The following is a 22,779-nucleotide window of genomic DNA, read 5'->3' on the forward strand; positions in this document are numbered from 1 at the left end:
CAAGTTGTAAATATTTGCTTATTGTATAGTTTTAGTTTTAAGTCCTTAGTAATTGTTGTTGTAGTGCGCTGGCCAGCCGGTAAGACATTTGTATACTTAACTTTGGTTTAATAGTAGTCTGCATGCTTTAATTATCATTTGTTTTTTTTTGTATATATATTTGAAACCAATACAGTCCACAACATTACCGAACATTATTGGTCCTTCGGGCCGGATTATTTATGTATTTTAGTATTAAGTTTTCCTAAGTGGTTGAACCACCGGTTTTAAGTTTTAAGTTTTTAAGTTGGCGTATAATAATACACTTGTTGCGCGTGTGCAAAGTTGGACTTTGGACCCTGCCGTCGTTATAGTACGACGCGAGTATACACGCGATAAGTGGACGTAGCCACCCCGCGCCGCGAAGGCAACGGACACCGCACCGCGTTGCCAAAGCTCGCGGCCGCTCGCTGCATAACACCGCGCGCCGCCACGTCTTGTGTGCGTGTATACAGCGTGACCCCAAGTATAAAAAAAAAAAAAATTGTATTTCTAATTTTTCATTTTTTATTTTTATTTTTTTATTTTTCTGTTCCTGTGCTTTATAAATTACACAATGGGAGTTTACGAGGAAGCAAAGGCGCGCATAACAAGTCTTCAGTGTCGAGTACAGCGCGTATACGAGGCCGGGGAAGCATTGGGAAATGATTCTTCAAACAAGTTGGCCAAAACTAAATTTAAAATTATGTTTGCGACAATAGAAAATTTATATTCGGATTTTGAAACGCAATTAATGGTAATAATACGTCACCAATGTAAAAGTACACCCGTGGTAGATGCTATCGACACCGATAGTGTGCGTGCTCTTTTTGAGGAGAAGTATATCGGATGTAAAATATTTGCGGACGAATACTTACCGGAGGCAGTTGTCGACGATTCGCTCAACAAAACATTTTTTGAATCAAAAGCTCTCAGCGCCTCACAACCCTATCACCCGATCGAAAAATTAGCAGTACCTAAATTTGGTGGAAACCCTATGGAATATACCAGTTTTAGGAATATGTTTGACAAATTAGTTGGTGAATCTAATATGTCGCCAGTGGTGAAGTTTGGTTACTTGAAATCTTATTTGGTGGGAGAACCATTAAGTTTGGTATCTAATCTCATGTTGACTGATAGCAACTACGAACTAGCTTTGGCGCAGTTAACTGATCGTTATTCAAACCGCCGTGTTATCGCGGATAGTCACATTGAAGCTCTATTTAACGCGCCAAGAGCAACCTTCGGTGATGGTAGTTCTATAAGAAAACTACTAAATGTAATTTTAGAATCAACGGGTGCTCTCCAAAATCTATCGTATGCAGTAGATCAATGGGACCCCATTCTACTACATCTATTACAAAAGAAATTAGACAATTATTTAAGAGCGCAATGGGAACTACTAGTAGATACCTCCGAGGACCCATCTATGAAGGAGTTTACCACGTTCTTAACAAAATACTGCAAATCAGCTACCGTATCGCAAGGAAGTGTCAAGGTAACCACAAAAGGACTCAAACCAAACAAATCTATCACATTATTCAGCAGCCAACCAGAACGAAAGCTTGAACAGGGAAGGAAGAATAAGTCATTTTCCTGTCCTGTCTGTAATACACAACCGGGTCACTTGCTGATAAACTGTCAATCGTTCAAAGATAAAACACCAACCGAACGGCATCAAACAATCAAGGAATTGAAAAGATGTTTTATCTGTTTCAGTGCGCACATGGCCAGTGAATGTAAAAACCAACGAAACTGTTCTACGTGTGGGGGTAAGCACCATACTCTACTGCATTTGGAAAAAACCGAACCGAACGTTACCACGACCCATTTAACCGTTGCGGCTGCAGAAACAAAAGGTTATCATACGTCCGTTTTATTAGCGACAGCCTCTGTAGTTCTGCAAAACAAAAATGGTCAATCGGTTACAGTAAGAGCACTACTTGACAGCGCAAGTCAAAGTAGCTTTGTCACTGAACGTTGTGTCCAGCTTTTAGGCTTAAAAAGAGAAAAGTGTGATGTAACCGTTCAAGCGTTGTCCGGAGCTGAAGTCCCAGCGGTAAGAGGAAGAGCTAATGTCGAAGTACGACCGGTCGACCAACAAAGTCCCATGTTCAGCATTGACGTTTTAATTCTAACGCGTATTACTGGACCAGTTCCGTCGAAAAGAGTGTGGAATCATTCATGGCCACACATCAAAGGTTTGAAGTTAGCCGATCCATCGTTTGCCGAAGCGTTACCAGTTGATGTCTTGCTCGGCGCTGATGTCTTTCCACAGCTTCTCTTAGGCGACAAGGAAGAAGGTGAGGTAGATGAACCGATAGCGCTATCTACGGTGTTTGGCTGGGTTTTGATGGGTAAAACGACCAACGGTCCAAAACAACAAATTATCACCTTATGTTCGTCTGAATCCGTAAATCATACGTTACAACAATTTTTCGAGATCGAAGAAGTTCCAAAAGTTGAGAAAAATAACCCAGCCGATTTAGAGTGTGAGCAAATTTATCAAACAACCACAACACGACAACAAGATGGACGATACATAGTGCATCTTCCGTTCACACGAAATCCCCCTCTACTTGGGAAATCCAGAGACGTAGCGCTGCATCGCTTACGAAGTTTGGAAAATAAGTTCAAAAAATCACCAGAACTTCATAAAGAGTACAATATGGCAATGTATGACTACTTAGAAACAGGTCACATGTCCGCTGTAGTGAAAAAATCCGACGGTGAAGAAAATATGTATTATATCCCACACCAAGCTGTATTACGTCCGGAAAGTACTACTACTAAATTGCGGGTCGTGTTTGATGCGTCCGCAAAAACTTCTTCGGGTCACTCATTGAACGACAATCTTTATTGCGGTCAAAGATTACAGCAGGACTTACCGGGAATTGTTTTACGTTTCCGACTTCATTCTGTTGTTTTTACCGCTGACGTAAAACAAATGTTCAGACAAATTGTTGTGACCGAAGCTCACCGACCGTACCAACGCTTGCTTTACCGGTTCTCTTTGGATGAACCAGTTCAAGAATATCAAATGAACACGGTAACTTTTGGACAAAAGTCATCTCCATTTCTCGCCATCCGCACTCTGCATCAGTTGGCAACTGATGAAGCAGTAAATGAACCACTTGTACAAACAGTTGTTAAACGTGATTTGTATGTAGATGACATAGCAACCGGAGCCGAAAGCGAAGAAGCTGCAATAGATCTGCAGAAAAAACTCGAAAACACGTTTGCAAAAGGTCACTTTGAGTTACGCAAATGGTCAAGTAATTCCGACAAATTACTGAGTAACATTCCACTCGATCACCAACAAACACTACCAGTGACGTTTGAAGAACATGAGTTGACATATACCAAAGTCTTGGGACTAAATTGGGATCCGAAGGTTGATTCACTAAGCTACAAATATCAACCCAATCCGGTTAAATACAGCAAGCGAGCTATTTTATCCGAGATCGCTAGAATCTATGACCCTCTAGGTCTATTGGCACCAGTAACCACGGTTCTAAAACGTTTGATAAAATATCTATGGGTCTTGAAAGTTGACTGGGATGACATTATACCCGAAGATGCTAAATATGCGTGGCAGCAATATCATCAAGAGTTACCAATCCTGGCAACCTTGCGTGTACCCCGATTAGTAACCAGTCCAAACGCACTCTATGAACTACACGGTTTCAGCGATAGTTCGGAAGCCGCGTACGCAGCAGTAGTGTATTTGCGGGTATGTACAAGTGATAGAATAGGTTGTCATCTCTTAATGGGTAAGGCAAAAATTTCTCCAACCACAAAAATGTCCATCCCGCGGTTAGAGCTGTGCGGTGCGTGGTTATTAGCACACCTTTTGGATTACGTCTCCAAAAACCTAAAATCTTTATCCATTGGCACCGTAACCGCCTGGACCGATTCCACTGTTGCGCTGGCATGGATTAAATCCCCTACTATTAGGTTAAAAACGTTTGTTGCCAACCGAGTCGCCCAGATTCAGCTGTTGACTAAAGGGTACACGTGGCGTCACGTTCCAACCGAGGAGAACCCTGCTGATTGCGCTTCACGGGGTCTAAGTCCTCAACAACTTACTAACCATGACTTATGGTGGAAAGGTCCTACATTTTTGTGTCAACCTAAAAATACTTGGCCAGCTCAAAACGCTGACAGTCCAGACAGCCGTTTGGAAGAAGAGGCGGAAGAGAAGCCAATCACGCTTATATCTCAGGTAAAAGAAGAAGAGAGCCGCCTTTTATATCAATCTGATAATCTGCAAAAAATTTTGAGACTTACGGCTTACTGGTTGCGTGTTGGAGATCATTTATTGGGAAAACCTTCGGCTTGTATTTTCCCTCCGACAGTGGCCGAAACCGAGAGATCTTTACGATCGTTAATACGATGGACGCAGCGAGTATTTTTTGCAGACATCAAAAAAGCTATTGCTACAGACAAACAAGTACCTGCATCCGTACGTAAGTTATCACCTTTCTTAGATGAGAAATCGTTAATCAGAGTAGGTGGTCGCTTGAAAAACTCACCAATTCCTTACGACGAAAAGTACCCCATCTTGCTACCGAAAAATTCTAAATTGACTGAATTGCTGATAGATTTTGTGCATCGTACTAAGAGTCATCCGGGAGCTCAAACTACACACAACATTTTACGCCAAAACTACTGGATTCTTTCGGCTCGTAGCATCATCAGGAAGCGAATACACCAATGTATCCCATGTTTTCGAGTAAAACCACGACCAAACCCGCCCTTGATGGGAAATCTTCCAGTGTTTCGAGTTACCCAGGTCAAACCGTTCAGTCGCGCTGGTGTAGATTTTGCCGGTCCTTTTCAAGTGAAGGCCGCAATGTTACGGAAAATTAAAGTTACCAAAGCTTACCTTTGCATCTTTGTTTGCATGGTTACCACAGCAGTTCATATCGAGCTCGTGTCAGACATGTCCACGCCTCTTTTTATTGCCGCCCTAAACCGGTTTATTAGCAGACGGGGTCGTTGCACAGATATTTACAGTGACTGTGGCACGAATTTTGTGGGCAGTCAGCGATACCTAAAGGAGGTAGATACCATAATTAGAGAATCAAAATTCGTTCATCACGTCATCAGTACGCAGATTCACTGGCATTTTAACCCGCCCGCAGCACCACACATGGGAGGTCTGTGGGAGGCAGCCGTCAAGTCTGCTAAGACATTACTTCACCGTGTGGTTCAAGATAGGATTCTAACCTACGAAGAGCTCAATACCGTTCTACACCAGGTAGAAGCCGTTCTTAACTCGAGGCCTTTATGTACCATGTCATCCGACCCTAACGACTTCACGACCTTAACCGCAGGACATTTTCTTACTATGGAGCCTCTAGTCGCTGTTCCATCTCCTCAGGATGAAATTAGTCAAACCCATATCAGTACCCACAAGCGTTGGTCTTTAATACAGCAGATACATCAACATTTCTGGTCTCGGTGGAAACATGAGTATTTACACAAACTGCAGGAGAAAACCAAATGGAATCGTCAAGTTTCAAATCTAAAAATTGGCGATTTAGTCATTCTCCAAGAACCGACCCCTCCACTCACATGGAGTACAGCTCGAGTGGTTGATACGGTTTCTGGAACTGATGGAGTCGTCCGAGTTGCACAAATACGCACCTCCGCGGGCAAGATCCTCCGCCGCCCGGCGGTGAAGCTTTGTCCGCTACCGTCAAACGTTTGAAGACCTACGGTTCTTCAAGGTGGGCGGTATGTTCAAGCGTTATCAAGCCGGGCACCGTCCCACCACCACCGACTGCACCGACCACCACCGCACCATATCACTTACTATCCGTTTTTTGTTGTTGTTTTACCGCATCGTACCGACCGCACCGTTAACCGCACGCGTAAAAGAAACTTTACACCGTTTTTCGTTATTTGTTGTTGTTTTTTAATTATTAATTACATATCAACCGCCTGCTGTGATGAGCTCGTGTACTTGTGCGACGTTCGAAGAATTAGTCTTGTTCTCGTAAAGTAATCAACAGTTTGCGGGCTTTCACCACCGTTCAGACGACCGTACCGTCTTGCAATACCACCACTACCGACCGTCACCGTTCTCGTATTTTCAAGTTGTAAATATTTGCTTATTGTATAGTTTTAGTTTTAAGTCCTTAGTAATTGTTGTTGTAGTGCGCTGGCCAGCCGGTAAGACATTTGTATACTTAACTTTGGTTTAATAGTAGTCTGCATGCTTTAATTATCATTTGTTTTTTTTTGTATATATATTTGAAACCAATACAGTCCACAACATTACCGAACAATAAAATTAAATAGAAGTATATTTTTTTCAGAAAATATATTAATAAGGACATAGTGTAAGCTACGATCGCTCAAAAAATACCTAAAATTATTTCTAATGGAAATTTTATTTTTCAAGCTGTTAGTATAGAGTTGGTAATAGTTAATGCCAAAATCAAATATTTCATCATCAGGGATCGTGTTAATAATAATATTATTAATACAATTTGATTAGAAAATATCACTTTAAATGACGTGAATTTTTCAAAAAATTACTTGAAGTACACATCACATCTGTACGGGTTTTCACCAGTGTGTACTTGATCATGATATACAAAAGTCGACTTTTGAGCAAACCGCACATTTGTAATGCTTCTCGCCAGAGTGTACACGTTCTTGTGATGTGAGGTTGGCTTTGGTTAAAAATGATTTCAAACATCAATTTTTTTTATTTCTTTCGTTACTTGTTCTACTGACCCTACAACAAAACATACCCGAACAATAAATAAAAATGTTTAAACAAATTATACCCTTCTCAGTTTTCAAATTTTACAAATGCTTATAATTTTTTTAGATAAGAAAGAGGCGGCTCTAATGGGCCGACCATGCGTGGCGAAAGGAAAGCTCCCTCATACACTTGATACTATGTGATTCTCTGGAAGGTGTGGGACCACTCGGTAGACCAAGGTTGAGGTGGGAAGACCGGGGTTTCAAAAGCTGTGGAGCGGGTTCAACCGGATAGAGATTGGAAAATCCTAGCAATGGAAAGGGAAAGATGGCGTGGCATATGTTTGACAGTACGGTCTTGAAGCCCGTTAACTACGAAGAAGAATTAATTATAACCAGTAAAAAACAATCCAAATTATTAAAAAAATATAATACTACTTTAGCTGATTTAACTAAATAATACAACCATAATCATAATTGTTTTCCTACCATCATACTACTTCCTATATAAAATACTATTTTCCTCCTCCATAAAATATAAATTTGTTTGAATTTCTTTAAATGAAAATATATATATTTTTTTTTAGTCATATTATATTTTTAAGAAAAAAAAGGTACCTTTTAATATAAAAACAATGACTACTTAATAATCTGTACGCTCTGTGCGGGGCGGGCGGGTGCTAGTAATAGTGCTTACAGTGAAAATAATACTAATAGAGTAGCTGTGTATTGTTGTTCAAAACTAAAATTTATCTCGGTTCATTATCATTTAGTACGTTTATACAATGGCGTTAAAATGGTTTGAAATTAAAACACACTCATGTCATTTTAATGAAAAAACAACTTGCATATTTGGGTTAAAGCGACACGGCTTATACTATTGGTTAGAAAAATATATTATATTTCATTTATATTATAATATAATTATATGATTAAAAAATTCCCAATTCTTACTAAAAAAAAAAGTTATTGGGAACTTAAAAAAAAAAAAAATAGTAAAATCACAAAAAGAACGTTTAGTGGTCATCCTGAAAACTATGAAACATGTTGCTTAGACTCTTTTGCCGTGTCACCATTGATATATTATTCACACTAAATGTAAATAGAACTCACAATGAACAAAAAAAACCACAGTCGACACTTTTAAAATTTAACCAGACTACTAAATGAAATAGTTCGCAAAATAATGCCTGTCCTAATTTAAATTAAGTTATTGTTTTTTTTTTTTTGCAACAAAATGTATTTAACTTTAAAAATACATTACTTATATGCATACCCGTCAATTGTTTTTTGATAATCGTTATAGTTTGTCCGAGAACTGTTGAGTTTTTTTTCAATGTGATTCAGCTTTGATTTTTTCACTAAGACTTTGTTGAAATACTGTTTTACGTCCTCGACTTCTTGTATTTTGATCATGGTCCCGTTATAATCATCCATTTTAGTAGTGATTTTTGGTATTTCTGATTCTCACTAGTTAACTCTAAAAAACAAAGCGTATCTTAAAAATTAGGACAAGAAATAAGATTTTTTTTTATAAAAAATGATTATAGCCTGGTCTAAACAAATTTAAATAAAACACGAGTGCAGGCACACTTTTCTGGAAAATAGAGCCAAATAAGAGGCCTAGAGGTTTTTCAAGAAAATCAAAACATTGATTCAATGATTGACATTTTAGTCGGTTATTACTAAACCGACTTTTTATTAGTAAGATCTTACTGATCTTACTAATAAAAAATAATCCACTCTTAAAAAATTTAATACCACACAACATGAATTTTTTTTCTCCATAAAATATAAATTAGTTACCACTTTCTCTAAATATACTAAACAAATATTTTGTCTTTTACGGCAGATTATAATAATTAGGAAAAAATATAATTAATAGCATACAAAATAATGAATATCTATTTAATAATAGTAATAAATTAAAAATAATGCTTCAATAGATATCAACAACTTAAACCATTACTACTATTATTGATGATAAATATTTTAGATAGCCAACCGATAGACAAATTTTAGTTTTATACACTAATACGGGACATGCGCTAGTAGTATCTTTGTTTAGAAAATATTACTTATAGCTCGTATCGTATTGTGGTTCAGAACTTAAATATGAAATTTATTTAACAATTACATTCGAGTCAAGTAAACACTTTAAATCAGTTTTTAAACATTAAACGGTCAATCCAAACCGTTGATCATATCCAGTTATTATTAAGTAATGCTATGAGAAACTATAAAACAGTACATTCCATTTCAATAATATATTATTCACACTAAATGTAAATAGATCTCACAATTAACAAAAAAAAACACAGTCAAAACCTTCACATAACTTCTTATCAATTATCGTCCGTCCCTACGACCACCGATGGCAATTCTGACTATGATTTTTTTAAGGATGTATGAAAACTGTTTAAATTATTTAAAAAATCAATGCCTAACACGGAACTACAGAATCGAATTAATTGTTATAAATTAATAAATAGAACCATAATGTTACTCGGTACTTACTATTATACAATGGGAATGTTTGTCAAGGCTGTGATCCCCAAAACGCCAAACAACCGGTATAAAATCCATCAACGAATCTAATTTTTCATACGTTTATAAAATATATAAATACATACATTTCCAACAAATCGGCCGCTTTGAGTAAATTAAAAACATAAAAAATATATTGTTACCTACTTGACAATATGGTTGTGGAGATAGCACCGCGAAAACTAGCCACCAGTGATAACAGTGGTAGCTGGAGGTAGAATGCAGTGGGATAGCATCACTTTTCCCAAATTGAATGCGTTACTACCATGGATCATTTCATCCATTGTACACTTTTTTCCATTGGCAATTTTCCTATCAGGTCTTTTAAACTTACTTTAAACCTGTAACCTCCTCACCACCACCGTACTCTTGACCCTTTCATTATTATTATTATTATTATCCATGACATATTGTTCTAATGAAATATTTTTAACAGTTGAATATAACCAACATTACAGACTAGACTAAATGGATTTTATGATGAAGACTATTTTTGCCATCATGGCATTCAGAGCATTTCACAAATTTTTGGGGTAACTTACCCCCAAAAAACTTCAAAAGTCTATGCTTTAGGAAAAAAATAAGCTAAAAAAGTTTGACACTGTAATAATAAAATTAATAAAAGTAGTTATCAAATAATTGTATAAATATATATTTTAAACAAATAGGTCACATTAGTCATTGGATAAAATTATTAATAAGTAGTTAAATCACGTTTCATTAAACGTTGATAGATATAAGTAATGCACATATACATATTTTTAAGTTAGTACTAGAAAATACAAAATATATTACCGTATAATTTTAAGTTAACTTAAGTATACATATTTTTGGGGGTAATTAATCAGTGTGTACGCGTTTGTTGTGTTTTGTGAGGCTTGATTTTGTAGTAAACGAATTAAAACACACAGCACATTTATAGAGATTTTCACCAGTGTGTAAGCGTTCGTGATTTACGAGGTGGTCTTTTCGAAAAAATGCTATTGGGCAAACAGTACACTTATAGGGTTTTTCACCAGTATGCACATGTTTGTGTTTTGTGAGGTTTGTGTTTAGGGAAAACGATTTGAAGCAGACCGCACATTTGTAGGGCCTTTCTCCGGTATGCACTCGTTTGTGTTTCGTAAGATTGGATTTTTCAGAAAATGACTTTAAACACACCAAACATTTGTTGAGCTTTTCTCCAGTGTGCACGCTTTCATGTATGGTGAGTTTTCGTTTTGCAGCAAATGACTTTAAACATACAGTACAACTATAGGGTTTTTCGCCAGTGTGTACACGTTCATGTATTGTAAGGCAGTTTTTATGTGAAAATGACTTTAAACATACAGCACAACTGTAGGGTTTTTCACCAGTGTGTACTCGTTCATGTATTTTGAGGCAGCCTTTACGTGAAAACGATTTTAAGCAAATAGCACACTTATAAGGTTTATCTCCAGTGTGCACGCGTCCGTGGTTTTTGAGAGTGCTTTTAGCAGAGAATGACTTTAAACACACCAAACATTTGTAGGGTTTTTCTGCAGCGTGCACGCGTTCGTGATTCTTGCGATTCGATTTTTGAGAAAATGAACTTTTGTGGGATTTTATTAAATGTAATGTTATTTGTTTTTTAGTGTGGTACGACGTTTGACAAAAATTGCAGTAGAATATTCGTCGTGCTTTCATATCATTATTGTCATTCTTTGGTGCTATTTGATTATGGCAGTCTTTTTCTACCAAAGACCCGACGTGACAACTATCAATTTGTTTATTCTTTTCATAACTCGTGTCAGTGGACCTACAATAAAACATACAAAAATAAATATTTATGTTTAACAAAATTATACACTTCTCACGTTTGCACATATTATGTTATTACTTTTTTTTACTTACACCTATGCAATTTGTGTTTGATAAGTCTGTTAATTAGTTTTTTAATTTATTTTATTCTATTGGAATTAAATTTATTTACGACTTTAATTATTAATGTATAAAAATATTGATAATTATGCTGTTTTTCGGCATTCCGCATGAAAGGCAGCTATTTTTTAACATAGTATCTCTCTCTTTTATTATAAATTCTATTTTGAAGGAAAACAATTTATGAGTTTTTCAAAAATATAGTTAGAAAACATCTAAAGTTTTTACGGACGAATTTCTATTCAAGACAAACTAAACAATTAGTATGTGAATGTGAATATCCCACAGTTTTTACTTGCCAATATCTATAATTTTTTTCTTTATTGAAAGTTGAATGAAAACTTAAACTGCTAATTTAAAAGTTTAATAAATTGTTATATCGTGAATTATACAGTGACTATTTAAATAATAAGAGATGTAATGAATAAGAAGAATATTTTTACTACTTACACGAGACTTTTTTTGATGACTCGTGTTCTAGTGTTTTTCTGGGTTGGTGCATGTGCATTATGTAATCGAGTTATGTGCTGAGCCAATCTCCATTTGGTGTTAAAAGACTTCTTACATAAATTACACGCAAATTGTTGTACTTCATCCAATTCGTCTTTAGTAGATTGCACATTCAAAAGACCATTATGTTCCACTTGAATCACGGACTCGAAGTAATGTCCATTCACTATATCGGCTTCTAATTTAACTATCGTTGTATTGCCCTCTTTTCTATAACTGAAAATAAAATTATTTATTTCAAGTGTGAAAAATGAAATAGACAATATTGCTAAGAAGCGAGTATTAAAGAAAAGTATACTACGCGCTATCAGTAAAACAATTCTTCGTTTGTAGTGACTGTGTGATCTTTAACGTTTACTTTGTATTTAGGTATGCAGTTATAACATGTAATTAGAAAAACAAATTACTTGTATATATTTCCGTCAAATGTTTTTTGAAGATCTTTCTGTGCTGTCACATAACTATTATATGATTTTTCAGCATTAGCTAATTTTGTTTCTTCTATAGAGGTTTCAGTTAATTCCTGTTTCATCTCTTCGTCGTCTTTATCAATTTTGTTCTCTATGCCATAATAATAACCGTCTGTTTTGTCTTCAACTTTGATTTTCGAATCAACAACGCTGAAAAATAAAATATAATTTAAAAAAGTATATTAATTAAAAAGAATCAGAAAATCTGTAAAATTAAGTTATAATAAGAACTAAAAAAAAAAAACATAATAAAAAAGTGAGTTTATAGTTAATGTTATTGTCTTTAGTTGAATGTAATTAAAATATTAAATTTTTTAAAAATTATATTGGTTAATAAGGAAATGTACATCAAATAAATGTATAAGTAACCTCAATACTTGTATTTAAAATATATTATTATAAAAATTATATTACTTGTATCCATTCGCGTCGATTGTATTTTGTTGCTCTTTTTCTTCTTTCACTTCAAAAATAGACTTATAATAATAATCGTCCGTTTCTCTCACTTCAATTTTAATTCCTCCTGCTTCATTAAGTCTAAAAAATAGAGTAAATTGTTTTACTTAGTATCGATTCTTCTATGTTTACATTGTCGAAATAATTATTAATATTTTATAATATTCTAGGAAGTATGTCGCTATATAAATATGTTGTTTATCTTTATAATAAAAATACTGTTCAGGCACAATCAGCTGATTGATGGTAGTGTGGTGGGGGGTAGGTTCGCGACCAGTGACCGCCCAATGGTCAAGCAAAATAGGCGCGTTTCCGGCGAAAATATTAATATTATAAGTGATTCTTTTCGTAATTGTGTTAATGAACAATAAATTGGTTATTTTAATTAGATAAGAATTATGTGTTATTATTATTAAAAAATATTAAAAAGTGTAACCAAAGAGTTTTCCGATTTATACAGTCCACTTGTAACACGCTAGTCGATTGCGTGGCGCAAACATATTGGTCCATCGACCCGAATTACAAGGTACAAGGATAGTAGTGGGGTAAGTGAGTCTTCAGAATATTAGAATTCCTATAAAAAATACTATACTACTTCCTGTATACTAATTTTGTTCCTTATTCCTGTGATACCTATTTGCCTATTGCGCGTGCGGTAATAATATCTTAGTGGGGATCTCCCAGCTACTTTGCGGTGATCGAGCTTCAAAGCAAGAGGTATCAGCAATGGATGAGAAGATAGCAAACGAATTGGCGGTATATGTTATCAGACGGGGTCAGTTAAAGGCTCAACTGATGAAATTTAATGTGTTTATAAATGACCCGAATAGAAATACCAACCTAACGCAGGTGAAGTTGCGAATGGGAAAAATAAATGCGATATGGGACGAGTTTGATAACGTCCAAAACAACATCTAAGCAAGAGATAGTAGTACTGAAAACTTACAATATCGAGATACGTTTGTGGATTTGTTTTTCGACTTAATGGCAAAGGCAGAAGACAAATTAAAAGAGGCACAAACAAATTATATCCCACAAATACCTCAACAAAATAGTGGTACAAATCAAAATGACAATTTCTCGTTGGTAAAATTAAACCTTTGGAAATCCCATGTTTCACAAGTTTGTTCTGCAAGTATGCAGAATGGTCTGCATTCCATGATATGTATTATGCTATGATTCACTCAAATACTTCAATTACAAAAGTTCAAAAATTGTATTACTTGAGGAATTCGTTAGGCGGAGATGCAGGTGAATTAATACAAAACTTGGAAACTACAGCAGACAACTATGAGGCAGCGTGGTCAATAATAAAAGAAAGATATAATAATAAGCGTATGTTAATTCAAGCAGATACAAAGCATATTTTTGATTTGGAACAAATCAATAAGGAGTCAGCCACAAAATTAAGAAAATTAACAAATTCATTGAACTTGCATGTACAGGCGCTTCAAGCTTTAGGGCACAATCCCAAAGATTGGGGTGCACTTTTATTGCACGTAGTTTGTATTAAGTTGGATTTAAACACTACACGGCATTGGGAAGAAGAAATTGATAGGGATAAATTACCTACAATCGAGGCATTACTTGGTTTTTTGGAGAAAAGATGTCAGGTTTTGGAGGCAATCGAAACCGCTAGGAATTTATCGGGACGGCAGAGTGAAGATTCCGTTGTAAACAGCAAAAATAAATTTATGGCAAAAAAGAAAACATCTTTCACCTTTCTTTCAAGTTCGCGAATGAAATGCTATATGTGTCATCAAGCCCATCCGATTTATAAATGTCTAGATTTTTTGGCTTTAAGTGTAGATGCTCGCAAAGGAAAGGTCGTGGAGTTAAAACTGTGTTACAATTGTTTAAAAAACGACCATTATTTATTGCAATGTACGGCGAGAAAATGCATAAAATGTCAAGATAATCATAATTCCCTCTTACATAAAATTAAAAAAAACGAGACTTCAGATACAAACGCATCTATAAGCGCACATGCGACTGGCGTGGATAACAATCAAGTACTGTTGGCTACAGCAATAATAAAAATATTCAACGCCGCAGGTACGCATATGCATGGGCGAGCATTTTTAGATAGCGGCTCGCAAAGTAATTTTATAAAAACAAATTTAGTAAACAAACTGGGCCTTCAGCGAATGAAAATAAATATACCTGTGAGTGGTATCAGTAATAGTAAAAGCACAATACAATATAAAGTCACCGCATCCATACAATCGCTAAATAGCCCATATACAACAACAATGGATTTCTTAGTGTTGCCAAAGATAACTGGTTTACTACCTAACACACCGGTAAATAATGTAAACATACCAAGAAATATCAAAGTAGCCGACCCATCGTTCAATAATCCAGGAACAATAGACATTTTAATTGGTGCCGGTACCTATTGGGATATTAGGTGTGCTGATAAGTTCAAACCTCATCAAAATGACCCATATTTGCAAAAAACATCGCTTGGTTGGATCGTTGTTGGTGAAACATCAAGTATGCGCGACAGTGATTTGAATATGTGTTTTTAGCTATTCAAGATAACTCGCTAGAGGACAAAATTGAGGAATTTTGGAAAATGGAAGAGTTAGTGCCCAAAAAATATTTAACCGAGGAAGAAAGAGCGTGTGTAAAGCATTTTGAAACGCATTTGACGCAAAATAGTGCTGGTAGATTTGTTGTCAAATTGCCGTTTAAAGATAATTACCGTCAGCTGGGTTATTCGTTTACACCGGCTTTGCATAGGTTCTTATCATTAGAGAGGCGGCTAACACAAAATAACACCTTTACGACAAATATAAACTGTTTATGTTGGAATACGAACAGCTCGGGCACATGGAATGTATTGGTGGCATGGCACAGGTAGATAAGAGTCTAATCGACCGTAATGATTATTTTTATTTACCTCATTCATGTGTTATAAACAATAACAGTAGAACAACAAAATTAAGAGTTGTGTTTGACGGCTCAGCGAAAACAAATACTGGTTTATCTTTGAACGACGTATTAAGAATGGCCTTAAAATTCAACCGGACTTGTTGGATATAGCTGTGCATTTTAGAAAACATAAATATGCGTTTTCAGCAGATATTACAAAAATGTATCGGCAAATATTATTGCACGAGGAAGATCGCAATTACCAACGAATATTATGGAGATCAAATCCAAATGAAGAAATTAAAATTTATAGGTTGTGTACGGTGACGTATGGATTAGTATCTGCCGGATTCTTAGCGTTAAGTTGCATCGATCAAATCGCTCAGAACGTTCAAAACGCGGCTGTGCGTGAAGTTATTCAAAATGATTTTTGTGTGGATGATTGTCTAACGGGCGCGAGTACATTAAACGACGCTATAAAACTGCGCGGTGAATTAATTAATGTCTTACACCAACATGGTCTTGAGTTGTGTAAATGGACGGCAAATCACATACACTTGTTGCCTGTTCCAAACGAACGCGCGGTGGCAGCTTTGTCGTTAAATAAAGAAAGCATAAAAACATTAGGTTTATATTGGGAGCTAATAGATGATTATTATACTTATAAATACGTATCAGATACTGTTGGCACTCCAGTAAATAAAAAGCGCGTTCTTGCCAGCATAGCAACTTTATTTGATCCACTTGGGCTCATAGAGCCTATAATAATAATCACCAAAATATTCATGCAATCGTTATGGCGGGACAAAGTAAATTGGCACGATTCATTACCAAAATGCAGGCAGGACGAATGGGCGGCGTACAACAAATGTTTGAATGATCTGAACCTACTAAAAATACCACGGTGGTTGGGCTGCGACAATAGGAAACAAATCGAGATACATGGCTTTGCGGATGCGTCATGTAAAGCTTATGGCGCATGCCTTTATATGCGAACAATCGAAACTGAAACAGGTAAAATAGAATCAAGATTGATTTGCGCCAAATCGCGTGTAGCGCCATTAAAATCGGTGTCAATTCCGAGATTGGAATTATGTGCGGCCTTATTATTAGCGCGTTTGGCTGACGTTATCATTCCTGCTCTTCGGGTTAAAGTTAAGCGACGGTATTTGTGGACAGATTCCACTGTCGCACTGGCATGGATATCATCCGAGTCTAGCAAATGGAAAACCTTTGTAGCTAATCGAGTGGGAGAAATACACGACCTAACTTTACAATCTGGATGGGGGCATGTGTTATCTTATTTAAATCCCGCGGACGTATTACCAAGAGGTTGTCTCCCAGGAGAACTTAAAAATAATACTCAATGGTGGTATGGACCATCTTGGTTATTGGAAGAAAAATCAAGCTGGGCTACACAGGTTAGTAATAACATCGAAAATGGAAGCGACGTGGAAGCAGAAGAGAAAAAAGGTTTTATTAATATGTTAGTCATTAATGATCCATTATCAATTATCGACAAATATTCATCATTAGATAAACTTTTTCGCGTTGTGTCTTATATATTTCAATTCAAAAATAATTGTTTATCTCGGTCTAAGAACATAAAAAAAGAATGTGGTCCAATACAACTAAAGGAAATACATTTTGCAACCAAAGTGATAATATCATTTTTACAACATTTGTATTTTTACACCGATATAAATAATTTAAAAAATACTCGCACCTTATCGAAAAAAGTAAAATATTAAATTTAAATCCATTTATTGATGAAGAAGGTCTGGTGCGCGTAGGTGGTCGACTGGAAACGCTACATATTTAAATTACGATCAAAAACATCCCATTATAATACCTAAAGAGAGTAAATTTTCGGAGTTATTAGTACGGGACGAACATGTTAAATTACTGCATGCCGGGCCACAGGCGGTACTGGCAACGATAAGATTGCGTTATTGGCTGATAGGCGGACGACAAATAACAAAAAAATTATTCGTCAGTGCATTACCTGTTTTAAAGCGCAACCACGGTCTGCTGCACCTAGCATGGGTAATTTACCGAAATCTAGAGTAGATAAACCAACTCGATGTTTTACGATCACGGGAGTAGATTACGGCGGACCTTATTTATTGAAATGCAGTCAGCGACGTAATTGTTTTGCCACAAAAGCAATTCATTTGGAGCTTGTTTGTGATTTAAGCACAGATGCCTTTATTGCCGCGCTTACACGATTTTGTTCAAGAAGGGGTAATTGTTCAAGTATTCATTCAGATAATGCTACGTGCTTTGTGGGTGCAAAAAATAAATTAGAAGAATTTCGGCTTCTTATTACTTCTGAAGATCATCAAAATCGTGTCAACCAGTTTATGAACAAGCGTGGGATTGAATGGCACTTAATCCCCCCTAGAGCTCCTCATTTTGGCGGACTATGGGAGGCTGCGGTTCGCAGCGTAAAAAAACATGTATACCGTTGTGTGTCAAATGTTAAATTAACGTACGATGAATTTTACACACTACTAGTGCAAATAGAGGCGTGTCTTAACTCCCGTCCTCTAATTCCTTTATCTTCAGATCCTCCAGACTTAACTGTTCTTACTCCTGCGCACTTTCTAATTGGGGACTCACTCATTGCATTACCCGAGCCCTACGTATCAACCATTTCCGAAAACCTGTTATCCCGTTGGCAAAAAGTTCAGCAAATGGCCCAACAAATATGGAAGCGTTGGAGTATCGAGTACATTACTCAGCTCCAAGGGAGATACAAATGGGTGAATTCAGGGGATCATCAAATACAAATTGGGTCAATGGTTCTTATCAAAGACTCCAACTTACCTCCACTCCAATGGTGCTTGGGCAGAATTGTTGAGGTCTTTCCAGGAGTTGACGGAGAGACACGAGTAGTCACGGTCCGAACAACGAAAGGAATAAAAAAAAGGGCTTTACGATATCTATGTCAGCTACCCATTGTAAAATAAAAAAAAAATAATAAAATCTGTTTATTATTTATTATTAATTTGTTAATTTGGTGCTACTTTTGAATTTATATTACCGTTGTTTTAAATTTACATGTAACCTCAATACTTGTATTTAAAATATATTATTATAAAAATTATATTACTTGTATCCATTCGCGTCGATTGTATTTTGTTGCTCTTTTTCTTCTTTCACTTCAAAAATAGACTTATAATAATAATCGTCCGTTTCTCTCACTTCAATTTTAATTCCTCCTGCTTCATTAAGTCTAAAAAATAGAGTAAATTGTTTTACTTAGTATCGATTCTTCTATGTTTACATTGTCGAAATAATTATTAATATTTTATAATATTCTAGGAAGTATGTCGCTATATAAATATGTTGTTTATCTTTATAATAAAAATACTGTTCAGGCACAATCAGCTGATTGATGGTAGTGTGGTGGGGGGTCGGTTCGCGACCAGTGACCGCCCGATGGTCAAGCAAAATAGGCGCGTAAATATTAATATTATAAGTGATTCTTTTAGTAATTGTGTTAATGAACAATAAATTGGTTATTTTAATTAGATAAGAATTATGTGTTATTATTATTAAAAAATATTAAAAAGTGTAACCAAAGAGTTTTCCGATTTATACAGTCCACTTTTAACACGCTAGTCGATTGCGTGGCGCAAACAAATACTTAGTTAGTAAACAGGAAAATGTTATTAGAAATCGAAAATTTTTTTTTAAACACCTGTTTTTGTCAGACTTGTGGTTTTAGGTTGTTTGTAAGAGCTCAGGGCATATTCTATCTGTAACTTTTTTTATGTGTATAACGGGTGTATTATTGTTACACTGTTTTATTATATTCTATGTAATAATATTATCTATCATTGTAATTACTATATGTGTTTGACAATAGTAGCACAGATTAGATAAAACTATCTGTCTTATCTTATTTGTGATAGTAGTGTGTTTAATTGTTTAATTTATTCGTGTTGTGTTTTTATTTAAATACTATATCCACTGGCGTTCACTCAATATTATATGCTAAACATATTAGCGTAAAATATTTCATCATCCATTTAATGTGTAAATAACTATCGACTTAGGTTATTGTTTTTTTGAAACGAAATGTGTAAAATATTTTAATTCAAAATTGTTATTAATTAAATGCATTGTTGTCAATTGTTTTTTCAGGATCATTGTGGGTTGTCTGAAAACTGTTTGAATACCTCAGATAAATTATTTTATTAAAACTCAATATAATATCAAACATATTTAGCCGTCATATTTTGACGGCTCTCAAATTTTTAGTTTCCACTACGATATACGTAAATCTATGACCTCAACGTCTGCCTTAACCTACTCACGCAACGCCCCTGAATGACGCGACACACAGTTTGAATATTCCAATTTATTATTTAGTTAAACTTCAATAAAATATAAAATGTAAAACTATCAGCTTAATATGTTCTAAAAGAGTTGGTGGTTATTTTTTAAAAATAAATTGGTTATATCTTTTTATATAAATTCACACTGAGTGTCAACTAATAATTTTATTTAGATATGACTTATTCATCTAACGGGGTATATTGTTTTTTAGTAACAATATGTTACATTACCTATATGCATCTCCGTCAATTGTTTTTTGGTAATCGTTTTGGTTTGTCGGAGATTTTTCAATGTGATTTGGCTCATTTTTTTCCAATATGGCTTCAGAAAACTGCTCTTTCTCGTCCTCATTTTCTTCTAGTTTGATAATGGTTCCGTGGTTATAATCGTCCATTTTAACTCTGGGTTTTGGTTAATTTCTCACTAGTGCTCTAAAATCAGAGCGTAATTACAAAAATTAATACAAGAACTCCTGTTTTTTTTTAAATTAAAAATGATAATGGCCTGAGTCTAAAGCATTTACTCAACATTTTGCTAAACAGTGAGTGAAGACAGACTTTTTTGCAAAATAAAGCACAAACATTGTTCACAAGGAAGTCAAACCCTTAGAAGCTGTCGTACACTTGACCCGAATAGATGACAACAATAACAATTTTTGGCATTTGAATTAGTTGTTATAACCAGTAAAAAATAATACACAGTTGTAATCTTTTTTTTTTTTACACATTTTGCATAACTATACATAAAAATAAGCGGTCATGACCGAGTATCAAACTGGTGACATTGAGCAACAAACCCACACAACGCCTTATGCAAACAGCACTCCTTCTCTACTTAATTATAGTAAAATCAACTAATAAACTGGTAATGACAACTTTAATAAAGCCATTACTACTACTCATATTGATTATGATTATTTTAGATAGCTAACCGAGACAAATGTTATTTCTATTCGCAGATACAATACAGGCACTAGTATTATTGTTTACAATGAAAATAATACTGCTAGCGTCTGTCCCGTATCAGCGTACATAACTGAAATGTGTCTAGATTGGCTAACTATAATATTTATAATAAACGCTACTATACTGAATGTTACCTGACTTTTGCCATAGTTAGTATATTCTTCTCATAATAATGAGAAAATGATTTGTTTGATAAGGTAAGAACATTACAGATGATATAAAGAAAAACAATTTAAACAGTACATGCCATATCAATAATATATTATTCACACTAAACATTGTTACAGACGCTGTCCTTCACCACACGCACGAACATATACACATATACAGTACATATATACTATATCAATGAGGTAAAGATAATAATTATTATTAAATAATAATATTATAATCAAATGTGCAATGATGGAAGCGTGGTACAATCCGCGTTAGCCACAACCGAGGAAGTATATGCAAACGGGCAATCGCACGTCCGTTCTCACACATGAAGCCACTATTATTTGAAACCCACACTGATAAGTCACAAATATTCAATTTGCACGTCCGCCGTGGCGTCAATCCTCGTACATGATGACAATATTATCTAAAATCCCATAGTGATTAGTTTATAAATATTACACGACACACGATTACCCACGACATATTCTCATATGAATAGGAGTTAAACACATAGATTGGACGGACAAACTAAAACACTCAATTAGTATACTTAGCTAAAATATGACAGTTGTGATATTTAATAATTTACGTTGTATAGTTATGATTATTTTTGTAATTAATAATTAATCTGAAATATATTCAGTGTTTTTATTTTATTATAGAAAACCATCTCCCTAAATCAACCTGATCATCAAGGATCATTAAGAATCCAGGTTATTACAATGTAAATAGATATCACTATTAACGGAAAATACAGTCGAAACCTTTACGTACATTCTAATCAGCTATTATTCCTACGGCCACCCATGACACATATGACTATAACTTTTTAAGTCAACAACGAATGTATGAAATTTATTTAAATTAATCAATAATTCAATGCCTAACTTGTAAACCGTAAAATACTAATTAATTTATATACAAAAACAAATAGAAACAATATGTTACACGGTACTTACTAATACACGGCTATACAATAGGAATGTATCACGAGGATCTGAACTCAGGTAAAACAGGTATAGAATCACACACGAAGTCAAATTTTCGCTATGTTTATGGACATAAAAGTATTGAATATTATTAAAAAAAGTTGGATACCAAAACATTTACATTGCGACGCCATGATAATGATGTCTGTGTGTGTGTGTTTTTGTGTATGTGATAGAGGTGATAACAGTCGGCTGGAGGTGGAATACAGTGGAGGTAAATATTGAAAGCGCGGGCTTTCATACGTTCAATTGTACACACTCCAGCTAAAATATTATTAGCGATTATCCATCGTATTTTAGCTTCGATGCGAAGCTGAGAAAGTATTGTATTTACAATGATGTTTTTATTTTTTAATTTTTTTTGTGTCTGTACCCTGTGATTTTTTTGTTTAGCAACTTTATAGATCATAAATATCGTACATGTAAGGTACACTTTATTGGGCCATAAGTTAAATAAATGTACCCTTTCTTGCCCTTCAAAATCACGAAAAACGCCCAAAAAATTTACGATGCTCTGAATTTTTTTTAAAAATATTCGAATTAGTTTCAAATTAGTAGGGAATATTCTTTAAACATGTCAATAGTACCCATAAACACGAAAAATCCAAAAAATGTATCATAAACCCTTTCCCCAATAAGGTATAGAATCGTTTTCTTTATTACACTTTTTCAAGCAAAGTTTTTGGGATTTAAGTCTGAAAATTAGACCAAATGTAGATAGATCTAGAATGAAACTATAGCAGATACAATTTTCTCAATAATCTGTAGTTAAATACATTTTTATAAAGGAAAATCCAACAAATAGGGGGAAATTACACATAG

General features: G+C 35.0%; 2 protein-coding genes and 1 long non-coding RNA gene across 5 annotated transcripts; 1 reads left to right on the forward strand and 2 right to left on the reverse strand.

Annotated features, from left to right (window-relative positions):
• The first annotated feature begins 595 nt into the window (after positions 1–595).
• LOC126845232 (uncharacterized) lies at positions 596–4,890 on the forward strand. The gene is made up of 2 exons (XM_050583830.1): positions 596–4,483; positions 4,711–4,890. Exons 1-2 carry the CDS (start codon positions 596–598, stop codon positions 4,888–4,890), a joined length of 4,068 nt encoding a protein of 1,355 aa, XP_050439787.1.
• A 1,710-nt stretch (positions 4,891–6,600) lies between these two features.
• Positions 6,601–9,417, reverse strand: LOC126845245 (uncharacterized). Its single transcript, XR_007686741.1, has 3 exons — positions 9,256–9,417; positions 8,015–8,218; positions 6,601–6,769 (listed from the first exon to the last, which is right to left on the reverse strand). It is a non-coding gene; the product is annotated as an uncharacterized LOC126845245 (long non-coding RNA).
• A 603-nt stretch (positions 9,418–10,020) lies between these two features.
• On the reverse strand, positions 10,021–22,044 carry LOC126845235 (zinc finger protein 813-like). Of its 3 annotated transcripts, XM_050583833.1 has the most exons (7): positions 21,928–22,044; positions 20,075–20,275; positions 18,613–18,735; positions 12,579–12,701; positions 12,102–12,314; positions 11,635–11,910; positions 10,021–11,062 (listed from the first exon to the last, which is right to left on the reverse strand). In XM_050583833.1, the coding sequence occupies exons 2-7, from the start codon at positions 20,236–20,238 to the stop codon at positions 10,126–10,128; spliced, it is 1,836 nt and encodes a 611-aa protein (XP_050439790.1). In that variant the 5' UTR covers positions 20,239–20,275; positions 21,928–22,044; the 3' UTR covers positions 10,021–10,125. The 3 variants fall into 3 exon arrangements, with proteins under 3 accessions (XP_050439790.1, XP_050439791.1, XP_050439794.1); XM_050583834.1 differs by lacking the exon at positions 18,613–18,735; XM_050583837.1 differs by lacking the exon at positions 12,579–12,701.
• Between the last annotated feature and the right edge of the window lie 735 nt (positions 22,045–22,779).

Source organism: Adelges cooleyi, unplaced genomic scaffold (assembly GCF_023614345.1).
Source record: "Adelges cooleyi isolate 19-005CV unplaced genomic scaffold, UGA_ACOO_1.1 ACOO_flye_CR_arks_rails_tigmint_CR_PRNA_724, whole genome shotgun sequence".
Classification (NCBI taxonomy): domain Eukaryota; kingdom Metazoa; phylum Arthropoda; class Insecta; order Hemiptera; family Adelgidae; genus Adelges; species Adelges cooleyi.